Source organism: Pongo abelii, chromosome 2, assembly GCF_028885655.2.
Source record: "Pongo abelii isolate AG06213 chromosome 2, NHGRI_mPonAbe1-v2.0_pri, whole genome shotgun sequence".
NCBI lineage: Eukaryota > Metazoa > Chordata > Mammalia > Primates > Hominidae > Pongo > Pongo abelii.
The window spans coordinates 179770682-179789732 of record NC_085928.1 but is presented as its reverse complement, the minus strand read 5'-3'; the positions used below and the strand labels follow the sequence as shown (position 1 = coordinate 179789732).

The window sequence follows — 19051 nt, the reverse complement described above, 5'->3', positions numbered from 1 at the left end:
CCTTTGTTTTCCCTGACTTCTCTCCCTCCTCCCACAAACATTTGTACCTCTGATGTTCCAGGTACTGATTCCCATTCCGGGAGTGAGATAGTTCCTATAACACAGAGCTTGCCTTTAGTGAGGGAAGACAGAAAACAAACATATCAACAAGAAAATATCACATAATGCTGGGTGCTGTGAAAATAAAATATGGTGATGTGATAGTGACCAAGGGGTTACTTTGGTGTGGGTGACCCTGGAAGGCTTTGAGGAGGTAAGCCAGCTTTGTAGAGATCCAGCATGCTGCATTTTCTGCCTTGGTAGGAGTTGGGGCAAAGGCCAGAAAAGTAGCCAAGAGATAGCGAACGAGGGTAATTCCTAGCTGGGCCCCTCAGGACCCAGTGCCGTTACCAATAGGTGTCTGTTCTGATTGCTTGTTTTCATTGCCTTACTGGTACTTACATTCTGAGAAAAGGATTATAATTTCAAACATTAATTGAGCAGTTAGTATGTGCCAGGCACTATACCAAGCACTTTACCTTTACCAAGTCATTTTACCTTCCCAATGACCACGTGAAATAGAGAAGGCTAAGAGGTTTTTTTTGTTTTGTTTTGTTTTGTTTTTTTTGAGACGGAGTCTCGCTCTGTCGCCCAGGCTGGAGTGCAGTGGCGCGATCTCGGCTCACTGCAAGCTCCGCCTCCCGGGTTCACGCCATTCTCCTGCCTCAGCCTCCTGAGCAGCTGGGACTATAGGCGCCTGCCACCACTCCCGGCTAATTTTTTTTGTTTTTGTTTTTTTTAGTAGAGATGGAGTTTCACCGTGTTAGCCAGGATGGTCTCGATCTCCTGACCTCGTGATCCACCCGCCTCCCAAAGTGCTGGGATTACAGGCAGTGAGCCACTGTGCCCTGCCGAGTGGGCTAAGAGTTTTAGAGTTGAGAAGGCTAAGGTTCAGAGAGGTTAATTAACTTGTCCAAAATCACACAGTTCTTTAGTAGCAGATCCAAGATCTAGTTCTCTGTCTCCACAGCCTTTGCTCTTCTAGCCTGAAAAGGGGCTTGGAAGTAAGAAAGCCCAAGCAGCATGCTGGGAAGAGGCTTGTTTGGGGTGTATAAGGGAGGGAGGGCCGGGTTGGGGAGAGCTGTATTGACTGACAGATTAAACAGATTGTGGGAACCAAACACCCAGAAGACTCCCTGTGAGATGGTGCCTAAAACATGTCACTGTTGATATTTTTAACAGCCCAGGTCATTCCTTTACTTTCAAATCTTCAAGAATTGGATTTATCAGCCAACAAAAAGATGGGCAGTTCTTCTGAAAACTTACTCAGCAGGCTCCGATTTTTACCAGCATTGAAGTCATTAGTTATCAACAACTGTGCTTTGGAGAGTGAGACTTTTACAGCTCTCGGTAAGAGATTTCCCAGATCCCTGCAGGAACCGTGCAATAATGTGCGAGGGAGACTTCCTTTTCTCTGCGTTTCATTCCAAGGCTCAGCCAGTGTGCGAAGTACTAATTTGTCTTCTTTTCAGGACATATGCCTTCTTAAAAGTGACCTTCTGAAAGTCCATAAAAATGATTCTAGTATGTGCAGGGTTTTTCGTTGTTGTTGTTTTTGTGTTTTGAGACAGAGTGTCACCCAGGCTGGAGTGCAGTGGCGCGACCTTGGCTCACTGCAACCTCCGCTTCCCAGGTTTAAGCAATTCTCCTGCCTCAGCCTCCCGAGTAGCTGGGATCACAGGTGCACGTCACCACCTCTGACTAATTTTTGTATTTTTAGTAGAGACAGGGTTTCACCATGTTGTCCAGCCTGGTCTCAAACTCCTGACTTCAAGTGATCCACCCTCCTGGGCCTCCCAAAGTGCTGGGGTTATAGGTGTGAGCCACCATGCCTGGCCATGCTATGTGCAGATTTAACATTTAAAATTTAACGTGTGTATAACCAACCTGGGACGACCACATCCATGGTAACTTGTAATTTTGTGGAGGTGTCAATATGAGTTGGGATTGCTGTGGATCTGATGGGAAAGTGAGCCATTTACTAGAGTGTGAGCCTAGCTAACAGCCAAGCAATCACTCCCCACAGGATTTATGTTCTCTCTCAGGAATCTGGGTATGCCTTAAGGTCACAGATATACCCCAGCCTACATCAGGAACCTACTGAATCTGAAAGTTCTGCCCATTTGGTGACAAGTTTAGTGTCAGCAAGTAAAGGGAGGTGGCGTTGGGGACCCCGGCACTGTGTGCATAAACTACTGCTTCCCTGGGTGATCGATTTGGAAAAGTGCTACCAAGTCTCTTTGTTTCAAAATATCTCCTCTTACTTGCTGACACTGCACTTGTCACCAAATGGGCAGAACTTAACAACTGACATTTATTGAGCGTATCCTATGTGCCAGGCCCCTTTCCAAGAACTTTACATGCATTCACCAATTTAACTCTTACAACTGTATAAGGCATGGGCCGTTGTTCCATTTTATATTTTGCAGACAAAGAAACTGAAGCACAGAGATGTTAAGTACATGAGGTAACCCAAGGTCATAAGAGCCAGAGCCAGGATTTGATTTCAGGCAGTCTAATTCCAGATGTTTTAGATCCAGAAAATGTACCATACTCTTCCCCACAGAATAACTGTAATCAGTTTTAGGGAGCTCACAGGCACCCCTTCAAGCATACCTGTAGACTTGTCTGGTGGGTCCATGGGCCCTAGAACAGCAGGGCTGAAGGCTACATATCCTGGGACTTTTCCCCATCCAGACATGTGGACAATGGGATGAATGATGCTGAGGGAGTGCTGGGAGCAGGACATGGTGAGGACCAAGTCTATGCGAGCTGAGCAAAATACTCGAGCTGAGCAAAATACTCAGGCTGAGCCAAATACTCAGGCTGAAAAGGAGGGCAAGAATGCCCTAAATATAGAGTTCTTCAAATTTGGGGGTAAATAATATGCATTTATTTTTATTAACGTATAATAATAAATAGATACTCATTTTTATGAATTTAATGCATTTATTTCATTAATAATAGCCCTTGTCTGGTTGACAGTACAATTCATTTTTAAGGAAGTGCCAACTAATAAAAAACACTGGTGAGAGGGTTGGAGAGAAGGACTCCGTTTTTAGCATTATCCAGGAAGCACCCAAATCCAACAACTCCAATCACATGTATGGGGGCAAAAAAGAGTTAACGTAGCAGGCCTGACGCTGCTATCCCTGTAAAGGCCTGCTATCAACCAGTAAGGCTGGCCCTTAGCTAATATCCCAGAACTTGGAATCTGGGGGTGTTCATACCGTTTCCTAACTGAGAAGGGTGGTTTACTGTGCCTAACCTGTTTGCACAGACAACATGGTTTATGCTGAACATGAGCTTTTCTTTTGTGAGCATGGAATTTTGGTATATGCTGAGCGGAAGGTAGCTAGATGACTAACCCCCAGTAGAGAACCATGGACTTGGGTCAGGCACAGTGGCTCACACCTGTAATCCCAGTACTTTGGGAGGGTCTTGCTCTGCTGCCCAGGCTGGAGTGCAGTGGCACTATCATGGCTCCCTGTAGCCTTGACCTCCTGGGATCAAGCAATCATGCCATCTCAGCCTCCTCAGTAGCTTCTGGGTCTATAGGAACATGCCACCACACCTGGCCAATTTTTGTATTTTTGGTAGAGATGGAGTTTTACCATGTTGCCCATTCTGGGAAAATATTTTTTTTTAAAGGAATTGTGGCCATTAGAAGGCACAGCTGTTTCTAATTCTAGCTGCACAAGCAATGAATCATGATCAACTAGGTATCACACTAAATTATATCATCTGACATAAATCTACCATTCAATTTGAATTAAGTAAATGAAGCAAATGCATATTTCCCTACATCACTTTTAGAAGAAAAAGTTCCATTTCTCCTTAATGTAGATCTCTGTAAGGATTTTCTTACTAGATATTATAAAAGAATATATATTTTCCCCTTGAACACCTTATTTTCTAGAAGGAAGGCAGAATAGATTAAAGTGCAATTAACTTGGGAATAAGATATTCCGGTTAATTTTAACATTGGGGGCAACTGAGAATTAAGCAGAAAATTTTTTACTTTTCTTTAAAAATCTTTCCAAAATACATTAGTTACTTTCCTTGCCTGCAGTAATTGCAGTGAAGTAAATACAAATACGTTTTGGTATTTCAGACTCTGAGGGAGGCTTGCCCCCATCTGAATCTCAGCAGCGACTGTGCAGTGAAATATGTACCAACCAGGATACATTCTGGAAATCTTGACTAGCTGTCCAAGCACTTTGCCTCTTTCTCCTTCCTACATGTGAAGTGAAGGAAAGAAACCCCAGCTGGACAGTGAATTCCAATTTATCAAGTTTTGCTTTGCTAAAGTTTCCACTATTTCCCCAAATAAAAACAGACAACAGGCTGGGCGCAGTGGTTCATGCCTGTAATCCCAGTACTTCGGGAGGTCAAGGCTGGCGGATCCCGAGTCAGGAGATCGAGACCATCCCGGCCAACATGGTGAAATAGCGTCTCTATTAAAATACAAAAATAATTAGCTGGGTGTGGTGGCACGCGCATGTAGTCCCAGCTGCTCGAGGCTGAGGCAGGGGAATCACTTGAACCCGGGAGGCGGAGGTTGCAGTGAGCCAAGATTGCGCCACTGCACTCCAGCCCGGTGACAGAGCCTTGCTCTGTCTCAAAACAAAAAACAAAAAACAGACAACATAAATTGAGGCCATAAATTTAAGGCAGAAGAAAATGGTCTCTACAACTTTCTCAACCCCAGTTATATTAATGTGTTGTCCTAGACCAGTTTCCTCAAATCCAAAGCCTATGATCTGTAAGAAATCCTAAATTACTGCTGTTCGTATCGTTACCACTTTCAGCTGAAGCCTCCGTTCACCTCTCGGCTCTGGAAGTATTCGACATTTCTTGGAACAAGTGTGTTGGTGGAAACTTGAAGCTGCTTCTGGAAACACTAAAGCTTTCCATGTCTCTTCAAGTGCTGAGGCTGAGCAGCTGTTCCCTGGTGACAGAGGACGTGGCTCTCCTGGGTGTGTATCTACTTGTTCCCAAGCGGTCTTGGCACACAGAACAGTGGGTGCGGCCCCTGCAAAGCACCAGGTGGGGAGGTGGGGGAGGTACCAGACCTGGGGTGAAGCCCTCTGTGCAGATTCCCTTCTCCTCAGTATCTGCCGAGAGGTCTAATTAAAAAGAGCGAGGCAATTCTAAAACCACATGACAGTGGAAGGCGTTTCCTAAAAGGATATGGATATAGATAGGTGGGGAGGTTCCTGAAAGGCAAACAGCTCTGTTCCACACCTCCACGGTCCATGAGTGTTCCCACTTCAGTCATCTACATCTCACTCACCCATATGGTTCCAGCACTATTACTTAACTTTTCTTTTAAATTGACTGTTTAATTTAAATGCTTTTATTTAAACAGGAAACTGATTATCACTGTAACTGAAATACAGGTATCACTTCTCATAGATATTAGACTGCTGATGGCTTTGATTAGAGGTTCCTTCTCTCTATTAGAAAAAGATGAGAGGGTTAAAGGCATATTGTAGTAACAATCTGACCCTTTTTCCATGTCAGTCTAGAAAGATGGAAAGATAACTGAATAAGGAATAACTTTTGCACTGTGGGATTGAGGCTACCCAAATATTCCTTAAAATCATTCCATGTGTCTGGGCGCGGAGGCTCAAGCCTGTAATCCCAACACTTTGGGAGGCCGAGGCTGGCGGATCACTTGAGGTCAGGAGTTCAAGACCAGCCTGACCAGCATGGAGAAGCCCCATCTCTACTAAAAATACAAAATTAGCAGGGCATGGTGGCACATGCCTGTAATCCCAGCTACTCGGGAGGCTGAGGCAGCAGAATCGCTTGAACCTGGGCGGCCGAGTTTGCAGTGAGCTGAGATCGCGCCATTGCACTCCAGCCTGGGCAGCAGGAGCGAAACTCCGTTTCAAAAAACAAAACAAAACAAAAAACTCATTCTATGTTTCCACTTTCCCATTATAAAACAATGAATCAGAGAGTACTCTCTCTGGCTCCCATTTAGCCTTGTCCCCACATTCCAATCACTATTCAGCCGTCAACTGCCAGAATTCCAAAGCAATGAGCGCGCCTCCAAATGAAGGGCCAGAACAGTCACTCCAGGTAGTTGTATCTGTGTTCTCAGTGTGTATATTAGTCAGTTTTGCTATGACAGGGCACATGGGCCTAAAAATCATGTGTTATGCAAGAATTATTCAGTAATAACCACAGGACTTACGGTTGGAAGCACCGCACTCAAACACTTCATCAGTGGCATATTTTAAAAAACAGAAGCTATGAAAAATAGCAATACAGTTTTACATATTAAATAGTTAAGAAATGAGCAAATACACTTTCCCCTGAGAAAGACCTGAAGTTTGTAGAAGTGGCCTGTCCACACTTCCATTGGTGGAAAGAGGGTGTGTGGAGAGATGAGGGTTGTTGTCCTCATGAGGTGTGTGCATGTCTGCATTTTCTTTCTTTTTTTTTTTTAGACAGAGTTTCACTCTGTCACCCAGGCTGGAATGAAGTGGCATGATCTTGGCTCACTGCAACCTCCGCCTGCCAGGTTCAACAGATTCTCCTGCCTCAGCCTCCTGAGTAGCTGGGATTAGAGGCATGCCACCATGCCTGGCTAATTTTTGTATTTTTGGTAGAGATGGGGTTTCGCCCTGTTGGCCAGGCTGGTCTCGAACTCCTGACCTCAGGTGATCCACCCGCCTACGCTTCCCAAAGTGCTGGGATTACAGGCGTGAGCCACCGTGCCCAGGCTATTTATTTCTATATGCAGCTCAATTCAGCTGGGGACAGTTTTATATGTTCACCTAGTGTTTCCTGTGGACAAATCATGTGCATAATGCAAACAAGAAATTTGCATTATGCTCAGATTGTTTCCTGACATTTCAATCTCATTGAAATAAACTTGCGTTTTCAAAACAAGTGTTACAGCAAAAATGATTGTAATTAGAAGATGGGGACAAAACATTGTGATTTTAATTTGCATTTCCCTAATGACCAATGATGTCAAACATCTTTTTATGTGTGTATTTTCATTTCTTAGCTCCTTTGGTGAAATGTCTGTTCTAAATCTTTTGCCTAATTTAAAAAATTGGATTGTTTGTTTTCTTATTGAGTTTGGAGAGTTTTCTTATTGAGAGTTTTCTTATTGAGTTTGTTTTCTTATTGAGTTTGGAGAGTTTTTTAGACTTTTCTGAATACAAGTAAGTCCTTTATCAGAAATATAATTTGCTATTATTTTCTCTGGGTCTGTCCCACTGGCATTTTCATTCTCTTGATAGTGTTTTTTTGCAGAGCAAAGCTTTCAGTTTTGATAAAGATTTATCAATTTGTTAATTTGATGAATAGAGTTTTTTTGTATTGCGTCTTAGAGCGTTTTGCAAATCTAAGTTCTCAAAGATTTTTTCCATATTTTTTTCTTAAAGCTCTGTATTTGCCTTTTATATTTTGACCTATTAACTATTTTGAGTTAATTTTTATACAAGGTATGAGGTATGGGTAGAGGTTAATGTTTTTGCATATCACTGTCCAATTATTTGAGTGCCATTAGCTGAAAAGACTATCCATTCTCCATTGATTTGCCTTTACATTTTTGTGAAAAATCAATTGGCCATATTTGTGATGGCCTACTTCTGGTCTCTCAGTTCTGTTCTATTGATCTCTGTGTCTCTTATTTTACCAATATCATGCTGTCTTGATTGCTGAAACTTTACAGTAAGTCTTGAAATGAAGTAGTATAAGTATTCTTTGTTCTTTTTCAAAATTGTTTTGGTTATTCTAGTTACTTAGCATTTCCATTTAAAGCTAGCATCAGATTGTCAATATCTATTTTAAAAATCCATCTGGAAATTTTATTGGGATTACATTGAATTTATAGATCAATTCAGGGAGAAATGACATCTTAACAATATTGAGTATTCCAATCCATTAACATAGTCTATCTCTGTATTTAAGTACTCTTTGATTTCTTTCACTGGTGTTTTCTAGTTTTTATATTTTGTTAAATTTATATCTCAGTATTTAATGTTTGTTCTCTTATAAAAGATGTTTAATTTTAGATTCCCAATGTTATGTGGATATATAATTGATTTTTGTATATTGACATTTTACTGCAACCTTGCTAAACTCATCTGTTAGCTGTAGGATATTTTTGGTAGATTCTGTAGGATTTTCTATATAGACAATCATATCATCTATGATTAGAGACAGGTATTTTTTTTGTTTTTTGTTTGTTTGTTTTTTTGAGATGGAGTCTCATTCTATCACCAGGCTGGAGTACAGTGGCATGATCTCGGCTCACCACAACTTCGACTCCTGGGTTCAAGCGATTCTCCTGCCTCAGCCTCCCGAGTAGCTGGGACTACAGGCACACGTCACCACTCCCAGCTAGTTTTTGTATTTTTAATACAGATGGGGTTTCACCATGTTGGTCAGGATGGTCTCGATCTCCTGACCTCGTGATCTGCCTGCCTCGGCCTCCCAAAGTGCTGGGATTAGAGGCGTGAGCCACTGTGCCCAGCCTAGAGACAGTTTTATTTCTTTATCTCTGTGTATCTTTTCTTTCTTTTTCTTGGTTATTTAGCTGGCTAGATTTCCAACAGATGTTGAACGAGATGAGAGCAGACATTCTTGCCTTGCTTCCAGTCTCAGTCCCCTAAGCTAAGGGGGAAAGCATTCCATTTTTCACCATTAAGTATGATGTTAGCTATAGGTTTTTTTGTAGCTACCCTTTATCAAGTTAAGGAATCCTAATTTGCTAGAGTTCTTATAACGAATTTTGTCAAATTACATTTTTCTGCATCTATTAAGATGAGCATTTAAAAAAACTTTATAGTTCATTAATATTAATAATAATAATGAATGATAATAATTAATAATATTAACTGATTTTTAAATGTTAAATCAGCCTGGTCATGGTCATTATGTATTATCTTGTTTATATAGCGTTAGATGTTATTTGCTAATATTCTGTTGAGGATATTTGTGCGTATGTTCACAAGGGGGTAATAGTCTACTGTTTTTCTTATAATGTCTTTGTCTGGCTTTGTTATGAGGGTATAGGTAGCCTCAAACAATGAGTTGGGAAGTGTTCCTTCCTCTTTTATTTTCCAGAAACATTGTGTAAAATTGGTATTATTTCTTCCTCAACTGTTTCACAGAATTCACCACTGAAGCCATCTAAACTTGGAATTTTCTTTGTGGGATATTTTAAATTACGAATTCAATTTAAAAAATAGAGATAGAAAAAAAATAGAGCTAGGACTATTCCAGTTGTCTATTTCTTCTTAAGCAAGTTCTGATAGTGTCTTTTAAGAGATTGGCCCATTTCATTTAGGTTGTTGAATTTATGGAAATAAAGTTGTTTCCTTGTTATCCTTTTACTGCCCATAGTGATACCCCCTGTCTCATTCCTGATATTGATAATTTGTGCTTCTACCTCTTTATTCTTGGCTAGTCTGACCAAAGGTATTAGTTTTCTGTTGCTGTGTAACATGTTAATTTGTGGATTAAAACACTATCCATGTATTTGTTCACAGTTCTTTTTAAAAGCTTATAGAAATGTGAGGGGCACCAGTGCAGTTTTGTTCCATGGGTATATTGTAGTGGTGAAGTCTGGGGTGCTGACGTAACCATCACCCAAATGAATAATGCATCATTAAGTAATTTCTCATCCCTCACCCGGCTCACAGTTCTGTAGGTAAGAAGTCTGGCACAGCTTGTGTCGGTTCTCTGTGTAGGGTATTACAACACTAAAATCAAGGTGTCAGCCAGGCTGAGTTCTCATCTGAAGGCTCTAGGAATAAATCCACTTTCAAGCTCATTCTTGTTGACAGAGTCGAGGACCTTGCAGCTATGGGACTGAGGGTCCTGTTTTCTTGCTAGCTCTCAGCTGGGGGCTGCTGTCAGCTACTAGAGGCCAGCCACATTCCTTGATACATGGACCCTCATTTTCAAGCCAGGAGTGGATTGTCCGTGCCTTTCACACTTTAGATCTCTCTGACTTCTGTGACTTCCTTCCTCTTCTGCCAGCAGTAGGAGGAAATTCTCTCTGCTTTTAAAGGGCTCGTGTGATTAGGTTAACTCCACATGGATAATCTCCCTTTCTTAAAGTCAGGTGTGTCATATAGCCTAAGCTAATCCTGGGAGCAAAATCTACCACATTCAGTCCTGGGATACAATGGAAATCTTAAGGTGGCTATTTAGAATTCTGACTACCACAAGGGGTTTATTGATGTTGTGAGTCTTCTAAAAAATAAGCTTTTGATTTTTATTTATTCATTTTTCTGAATTAGACACCATTAAATATATTTAAGTTATTTTATTTAATGTTTATAATTAAAATTTGCTTCTTCAATTAGATATTTTTTATTTTTGTCTGCATCAAATTTTATTCACCATGTCTTCATCCATTGTATATTTTTTCTTAATTTTTACTGACAGTTTTTTTCTTAGGTCAAATTTAAACTTTTACATTTTATCAGGGTATATTTTCCTTCTTTGAATTTTTACTCAATAACAAGTATTACAGGCCAGGCATGGTGGCTCATACCTGTAATCCCAGCACTTTGAGAGGACGAGGCAGGTAGATCACCTGAGGTCAGGAGTTTGAGACCAGCCTGGCCAACATGGTGAAACCCCGTCTCTACTAAAAGTACAAAAATTAGCTGGACATGGTGGCAGGTGCCTGTAATCCCAGCTACTCAAGAGGCTGAGGCAGGAGGATCGCTTGAACCCGGGAGATGGAGGTTGCAGTGAGCTGAGATTGCGCCATTGCACTCCAGCCTGGGCAACAGAGCAGACTTCATCTCAAAAAAACAAAAACAACAACAGCAGCAAAAAGCAAGTATTACTACATGTGGTTTTAGCAATTGCCACTTTTATATTTTTTCTAATAGAAACATTAAAAATTTGTTAATCACTAGCTTATATACATTTTAAAAATAATTAATGGCATTTATTTTTTCACATAGTAAACTATAAAGAGTATACCATGGCCTACATTTCCCCTACCTAGATTTTTAAAAAAGTAATAAATCTAAAATAATAAAATATAATAAAATAGGGTGCTCACATGGTATAAAATCCAAACAAAAAAATAAATTTATTTATTTATGTATTTTATTTTATTTTTTCCTGAGACGGAGTCTTGCTCTGTCGCCCAGGCTAGAGTGCAGTGGCACGATCTTGGTTCACTGCAACCTCCACCTCCCGGGTTCAAGCGATTCTCCTGCCTCAGCCTCCTGAGTAGCTGGGATTACAGGCGCCTGCCACCATGCCCAGCTAATTTTTGTATTTTTAGTAGAGACGGGGTTTCACCATCTTGGCCAGGCTGGTCTCGAACTCCTGACCTCGTGATCCACCCGCCTTGGCCTCCCAAAGTGCTGGTATTACAGGTGTGAGCCACCATGCCTGGCCTAAAATGTGTTTTTAAAAAACAAAAATTAGAGGAAAGGGGACTAGATGAGGCAAGATTGATGTAATGAAGATAATGTTGAAGTTGAATGATGGGTACATGATGGTCCACTTTCTCCTATTCTCTCTACTTTTTGTGTTTGAAAATTTCCATAATACAACATTTTTTAAAAGAGAAAAAACATGCATATTGTCTTTAACACTTAGTTAGTTCTTGAGAATATTATGAGTAATGTTGCGAGACAGGAAGGAAGAGAGACACACACTGACATGAACACCTAGAGACAGAGTGCAGCTGTTGTGTGCATGGGTGGCTGAGTTCTCAAATTCACTGTGGAATCAAACTGTCGGCAAGTGAAAGTGATGCAGTTGGAGCATCCTCCTTGATCTGAAAGCCATGCGTGTGAGGAAAGACTGAAAAAACCAGGGCATGTTCAGTCCTAGAGGGATAAAGTTTGAGGGAGACCTGGCTGTTGTCCAACACTGCAGGGCTGACATGAGGAAGAAGGAGCTGAATGTTTCAGCTGACTGATGGGGGCACTGGGTGAAAGACACCAGAAGATAGATTGGGGCCCTGTGGGAGGGCTTCCTCCTGCTAGGAGCTGCTCCATAATGCTGGGGCAAACTTGAAAGAACAGTTCAGCCAGAATTGTGGTGGTCATGACTAAAGAGGCTGCGAAAAGGATTTCTCTCTGATTATTGATTAGGAGGCTGGATAAGGAGACTTCCAAGATCCCTTGCAACTCTAAGATTCTATACAACTCACCTGATCTCTGCAATCCATTCCTGGGTTTGGTTGAAAAGGGAAGCATGTCCCATTTTCCCTGGTTATCTCTCCTGCCTCCTCTTACAGAAGTCTTTATTTCATCCTTAACTTACTTATTTTCTGATCAAATAGCTCAGATTGTACATTAGTCATCATTTTAAGTGCCATTGTAGGTAGTACTGATATGTTCTATTCAAAGGGAAAACTTTCACGTGTATTGGGATCTCTAAGGTGAATTGGAAATTATCCAGGTATGTTCTGCATATGGAAAGTGCTCATTTAAATAATTGCTGGATGAAGAAGTACTGAATGAATGAACAATGAGCAATTAAAGCAGCAAGACGATTATTTACAAATGGTCCTTAGTTAAAGCCAATGAGCCATCACTCTTTACATTTAATTAGAGAAAATCTGTAGGAAGAGCTGGGACTTCAGTGGAACAGAGAGCAGGAACTTGACAAAAAAAAGTTATTGGGTTGGGATTTGGAAAAAGAAATAAAAAAAGTTGTAGATGGGATGTACAGAGAGGAAATCTGTTACTAATTTCAGATGTCCTGAATAAAGCTGCTAATAACAAATCATTACTAATTACTAATCTTGTCATTACTATTCCTGGAGATAGTGTTATGGGAAATGGGAATAGCCATGGCAGACAGTATTCTTGTATGTTAGCATTTAGAGTGATTTTGTTTTCCAGCATCGGTCATACAGACGGGTCATCTGGCCAAACTGCAAAAGCTGGACCTGAGCTACAATGACAGCATCTGTGATGCAGGGTGGACCATGTTCTGCCAAAACGTGCGGTTCCTCAAAGAGCTAATCGAGCTGGATATTAGCCTTCGACCATCAAATTTTCGAGATTGTGGACAATGGTTTAGACACTTGTTATATGCTGTGACCAAGCTTCCTCAGATCACTGAGATAGGAATGAAAAGATGGATTCTCCCAGCTTCACAGGAGGAAGAACTAGAATGCTTTGACCAAGATAAAAAAAGAAGCATTCGTTTTGACCATGGTAGGTTTCAGTAAACTGATTTCCCTTGTCCTGCTGAGCTACAAACCATTCTCCGAAGGAAAAGAACATGAACGAATTCCAGAGTCATGAACTGAATTTCAACTTCTGGGCCGTTTAATGGGACTTCTATTACAAGAGCTTTGTAAATATATATATATATATATATATATATATATATATATATATATATATATATATATATGTATGTATAAAATATCTAATATGAGCATGCCATTATTCTCTGTCTTATGAAACAAAAATGGCATTTTTCAATGGATTTGTTTTGGATATATAATTAGTTCATTTGCTGTTTAGAAGCCTTGCCAAAACTGTTTAGATTTTGGTACTGCAACTGCTTTTCTCTTGCCCAGAAATGTTTTGCCTCTTCTTTTCCTACAAGTTAAATGTTCTAAATGTAAAGGGGTGTGTGTGTGTAATTCTAATGTGAAAGGCACTAGCTGTCTAATAGTTTCATGTATCGTACTATTACTGTATGTATCTTAATGTAGTCTATGTAGGTTTTTATCAGAAAGTGTACTCTTCTATGGTTTATTATTTTATATTCTGGTGCCTTTTATCTCAGATATAAACCATGAACAGTAATGATAGTCACTGACATATAAATCTTAGTAAAAAGTGATTAAAAATTTAAAACCCAGTATGAAAAACACATCTTGTTAGAATAAATTAAAACCTTTTATTGTTTAAAAAAATTGTTAACATATTGCCTCCAGGCATTTCTTTGAAGTGGAATTTGCTTCATAAAACTAATTTCGTTCATTAATGACAGTTTTGTCATTAATGCTCTAACTATTTTTGAAATTTTTGATTTTCTTTTGCTAGAGCATGAAAGTCATTGCATGGCAGAGATGTTTGTCTACACATTTCTATTCTGACAAGCTCTAGTCAAATTATGTTTTGCTTTCTTCTACTACACTAATAATTAGTATTGCAATCACTGCCTGAAAGACATGCAAATGTAAAATCAACACTACTCCAAATTAAAAGGTTTTCAGGATGAGGAGGTTTTGAATGATGTAAAGGGGATATTTTGGGTTACATGATATAAAAGAATACCATGAATACCGTGAGCATTCCCATGAATTCCATGAGTATGTATGCATATGCAAAAACCTGTGCATGAATGTTCATAGCAGCTTTGTTCACAATAGCAAAAAAACTGGAAACAATGAGTGAAAGGTTAAACAAACTGTGGGACTATGGAATACTCCTCAGCAACAGAAAGGAACAAACCACTGATACATGCCCCCAGTTCGATAGACTTCAGGTGGATTAGGCTGAATAAAAAAGCCAATCCCAGTTACAAACTGTGTGTTTCCATTTATGTGACATTCCTAAAATGATACAATTATGGATCTGGAGAACAAGTTAGGCATTGGGAGAGGAGTAGGCAGTAGGTATGGCTACAGAGGAATAGCACAAGGGAAACTTGTGGCAATGGAACAATTCTGTGCCTTGATTGTGATGGTGGCTGCACAAAACTATATGTGACAAAATTGCATAGGATTACACAAACACACACACACAAATGAGTGCGCTGTTGATTGTACCAATGTCAATCTTCTGGTTTTGTTATTGTGCTATAGTTATAAAAGAGGCCAGCGTTGAGGGAGGCTGAGTAGTGCATGGACCTACCTAAACATTTCTTTGGAATTTCCTGTGAATCTGTAATTATTTCACAGTAAAAGTTTTAAAAGTAGGCTGGCTGGGTGCAGTGGCTCATGCATGTAATCCCAGCACTTTGGGAGGCCAAGGCGGGCAGATCACTTGAGGTCAGGAGTTCGAGACCAGCTTGGCCAACATGGTGAAACCCCATCTCTACCAAAAAAATATAAAAGTTAGCCAGGCGTGGTGGCATGTACCTGTAGTCCTAGCTACTCGCAAGGCCGAGGCATGAGAATTGCTGGAACCTGGGAAATGGAGGTTGCAGTGACCCAAGATTGCACCACCGCATGCCAGCCTGGGCAACAGAGTGAGATCCTGTCTTAAAATAAATAAATAAATAAAAGTGGGCAAATAGTATAAAGAACCCCTGTGTACTCATCACCTTACTCTACGGTTATCAATGTATGGCCAATCTTGTTTCATTTGTATTCCTACCCACTTTCCCCTCCCCCTCCCATATTATTTAGAAGCAATTCCAAGGTGTTATATCATTTTATCCATAAATATTTCAGTAAAAGTAAGAATCACTTATTTTTACACATAAATGTAATTTTATGAATAATTTTAATGTAGTAGGCATCTAATTCCTAGATATTTTGCCTTCTTAATCCATCAAGGTCCATTACCCCAATTTATCAATTTACAGGATTATTTCTTTTTTCCCTTTCCTGGTTTTCCTTTTACATCCTTCTTTCCTTTCTTATCTTTTGGAGAGATCTTTCCTTTCTTTCGTGGTTTTAGTAGTTCACCGAATTTCCCAAATCCTTTCCGTACCATTATTCCACGCCACCATGCCTGAATCTGAAAACAAGATAAACCCAAATTCAGCATCGGCTGGTATCACAATGAACTGGAAATTGTTAAATCTCTTTATTCTGATACGTGGTCTTGAAGACGTGGAGAATGGGATGTGATTAGAACTCTAAATTTTACTTTCTATCTTTCTCAATTGGCCAGGCATTCAGACAAATTTTTTAAAAAATGCATTTATTGTTTTTATGTGCCAGGGCCTGTTCTAGACTTTTGGGCAACAGCAGAGAAATAACTGTCTCAACTTTATGCAGCTCACATTCCAGTGAGGGAAGAGACAGTAAAAAATAAACACATGAATGTTCAATTTGTCAGACGGTGATGAGTGCTATGGAGAGTGACCGCGCATGGTGAGGGGATCTGAATGCCTATGCCCTGCCTTCCCGCTCCTTACTGGGCTGTCTGTGCTCCTGCCTAAAGCCAGCCCTCACTTGTTCCCTGGATCCTATTCCCTCCTCCTCTAGCAGCAGACTTGTCCCGTGGCTCCCCATTTTTCTCTGAATATTAGCCGAAGTCCTTATATGGCTTACAAGGCCTTCTCTGATCTGCCTCCCCAATCCTGACCCCTCTAACCTCTTAACTGCCCTTTCCCTGGCTCCCTCTGCTCCAGCCGTGCGGGCCTCCTCCCTGCTCAGACACACAGGCACAGTTGTGACTCAGGGCCTGTATATTCACTGCTTTCTTTGCCTGGAACTCTTCTCAGTATTCAGATGGCTCACCCCTCCGCTCCTTCAAGGATTTGCTCGATTGTCATTGCTACGGACTGAACTGTGTTGCCCCAAATTCATATGTTGAAGCCCTAATCCCCAGTGTGAATGAATTTGGAGAAGGGGCTTTGGGGAGATGATTAGATTTAGATGAGGTCATAACGGCAGGGTCCTCATGATGCGATTAGTGGCCTTATAAGGAGAGACATCAGAGAGTTAGCACTCTCTAGTGCAATCTCTCTCTCTCTTTCTGTCGTATGAAGACACAGGGAGAAGTCAGCTTCTACAGGCCAGGAAGAGGGCCTTCACCAGACTCCAATCATGCTGATACTCTGACCTTAGACTTCCGGCCTCCAGAACTGTGAGAAAATACATTTCCGTTGTTTAAGCCGCCTGTTCTATGGTGTTTTGTTGTGGCAGCCTAAGCTAAGACTGTCATATTTTCAATGAGGCCTACTCTGACAATCTTATTTAAATCAACCACTTCCCCACCTCCACACACTACTGGCAATTTCAGTTCCCCTTAGGCTAACCTTTTTTTTTTTTTTTTTAACAGTAGCACTCTCTAACATAGTATTTAATTTTATGTTTTATATTTCATGCTTTTATTTCCCTCCTACTAGATTTTAAGTACTGTGAGGACATAAATATTTGTTTTGTTCACTGATGTATCTCAATGCTTAGAACAGTGTCTGGTGCATAGTAGAAGCTCAATAATGTTTGTTGAATGAATGAAGAAATGAAAGAGGTGGCTGGGGGCGTGCTGTTTTATATAAGGTGGATCAAGGAAGGGCTCTCTGATAAGAGAACGTAAGCAGAGATGGAATGAAGTGAGGGCCAGAATCTTGCCCGTATCTGGGGGAAGCATCTCTGGGCACAGGAAGAGCCAGTGTTAAGGCCCTGAGCCAGGAACACGCTTGGTCCTTGGAAGAACACCAGGGATCTGCTTGTGACTGAAGTCCAGTGAGAGTAGGAAAGAGGAGATGGGGAGTGAAAACAGCAGACCAATTGGGATCCAGGGAACAGCACTGCTCTCTAGAGGCATTTTGGAAATTTATGGGGCTTTTTGTTGTCTTAAGGTTAAGCAGTCTTCAATTGTGTGGCCTGTACCCTGGTCTACAAAGCCTTTCCAATGGTGTGCAGGCATGGATAGGTTGAAGACAGTCCATTTCCTGAGCTTCAACTTCCATATGTACCCTTCCTAAAATCATCCCGAGAACATAACTGCAGATCCCCCATCCCAGTTGCCCCTTTGGTGCTCCACAGAGGAAGGGCATAGCTTGCACCCACCTGAATCTTACTATGGTGCATTGCCCTGGACTCCAAAAATCATTAGGACACAGACACACACACACACACACACACACACACACACACACACACACAAAGAAAAAGACAATTCAAAGTACAAGTGTTGATGAGAAAATGAATGACTCTAGGGACTGGTTAACCAATCCTTTTGCAAGACAGGTGGTTTCTAATTCTACCTTCAAGAAAAAATAAGGGAAGCCTAGTTGACATGTCAGCTAAGACCTGCTATCGATTTGGGGGATATAAATCTGGAAGAAGCTCAGAGATGCATGAAGCATAGTTTTTTAAAAATAAAACATTACAGGCAAAAAAAGCTTCTTCTGTTCTCATTAACTCATCTACGTAAACAAGGTTTTTCAAGGCTTTCATCTGTAAAATGAGAAACAGGAGTAGAATCTATAATCAACCCTGTGTTATTCTAATAATCATCAATATTTATGCATGAATATATAAACTATGCTAAAAAAACCCTCTCATATTGGTACACTGTTCTAAAAAATCCTATATGTCTAATAATTATTAAAATTTGTAAGAAATTTTATGTTGTTTTAGGTGATTTTATACTACTAATAGTTGTAATGTATATACATTTTTAAATTTTTAAAATTTAATTTATATAAATATTTTTGTTGCCTAGAAGTACAAAAGAGCAATCTATGAAAGACTTATATGTGTATATGTATGTATAACCTTAGGATCAATTTTGAGGGGAAAGTAGAATGGAAGTACATGTTTAAGAAGAAAAGGAATATGATATAAAAATTCTGCCTATAAAATAATAACTTGTTTGAGTATTTGTAAATTGGTGTTGACAAATCATAATGATATTCAGTTTCCACTGGATACATTTAAAATATTGATCTAACAGCTCTATTTTAAAATGTCAACATTTAAAATTCACTGGAAATTACATCCTTTGCAATGATTTAAACTTGTGGCCAACAATGTTAAATATCATTTTAAGAACGTGCAAGAGGGTGTACAGTTTTTCAAAATGCTTTTAGGAAGTATTCAGTTAAGAACCACAACTTTCATTCTTTCAAGTGTAATCCATCCTGAGCATATACACATTGAAATAATTTAATCATTTATTTTTTGAGACAGCTGTTGCCCAGGCTGGAGTGCAGTGGCACGATCTAGGCTCACTGTAACCCCCTCCTCCTGGGTTCAAGCGATTCTCCTGCCTCAGCCTCCAGAGTAGCTGGGATTACAGGCACGCACCACCATGCCCAGCTAATTTTTGTATTTTTAGTAGAGACAGGGTTTCACCATGTTGGTCAGGCTGATCTCGAACTCCTGACCTCAAGTGATCCACCCGCC

General features: G+C 40.3%; 2 protein-coding genes across 8 annotated transcripts in view; one reads left to right on the top strand and one right to left on the bottom strand.

Moving 5' to 3' along the window:
• The window catches only part of LRRC31 (leucine rich repeat containing 31), a 32384-nt gene extending 17447 nt beyond the window's left edge, over positions 1-14937 (top strand). For both annotated transcript variants that reach the window (XM_063722325.1, XM_024245022.3), the window contains 3 exons: positions 1222-1389; positions 4851-5018; positions 12900-14937. In XM_063722325.1, coding sequence (XP_063578395.1) covers positions 1222-1389; positions 4851-5018; positions 12900-13231 — 668 coding nt within the window. In that variant the 3' untranslated portion in view covers positions 13232-14937. The remainder of the gene's footprint in view (positions 1-1221; positions 1390-4850; positions 5019-12899) is intronic.
• Positions 14938-15450: 513 nt separating this feature from the next.
• LRRIQ4 (leucine rich repeats and IQ motif containing 4) overlaps positions 15451-19051 on the bottom strand; it is a 25268-nt gene continuing 21667 nt past the window's right edge. For all 6 annotated transcript variants that reach the window (XM_054552971.2, XM_009239533.4, XM_054552972.2 and 3 more), the window contains one exon: positions 15451-15704. In XM_054552971.2, the coding sequence (XP_054408946.2) occupies positions 15552-15704 (153 nt within the window). In that variant the 3' untranslated portion in view covers positions 15451-15551. The remainder of the gene's footprint in view (positions 15705-19051) is intronic.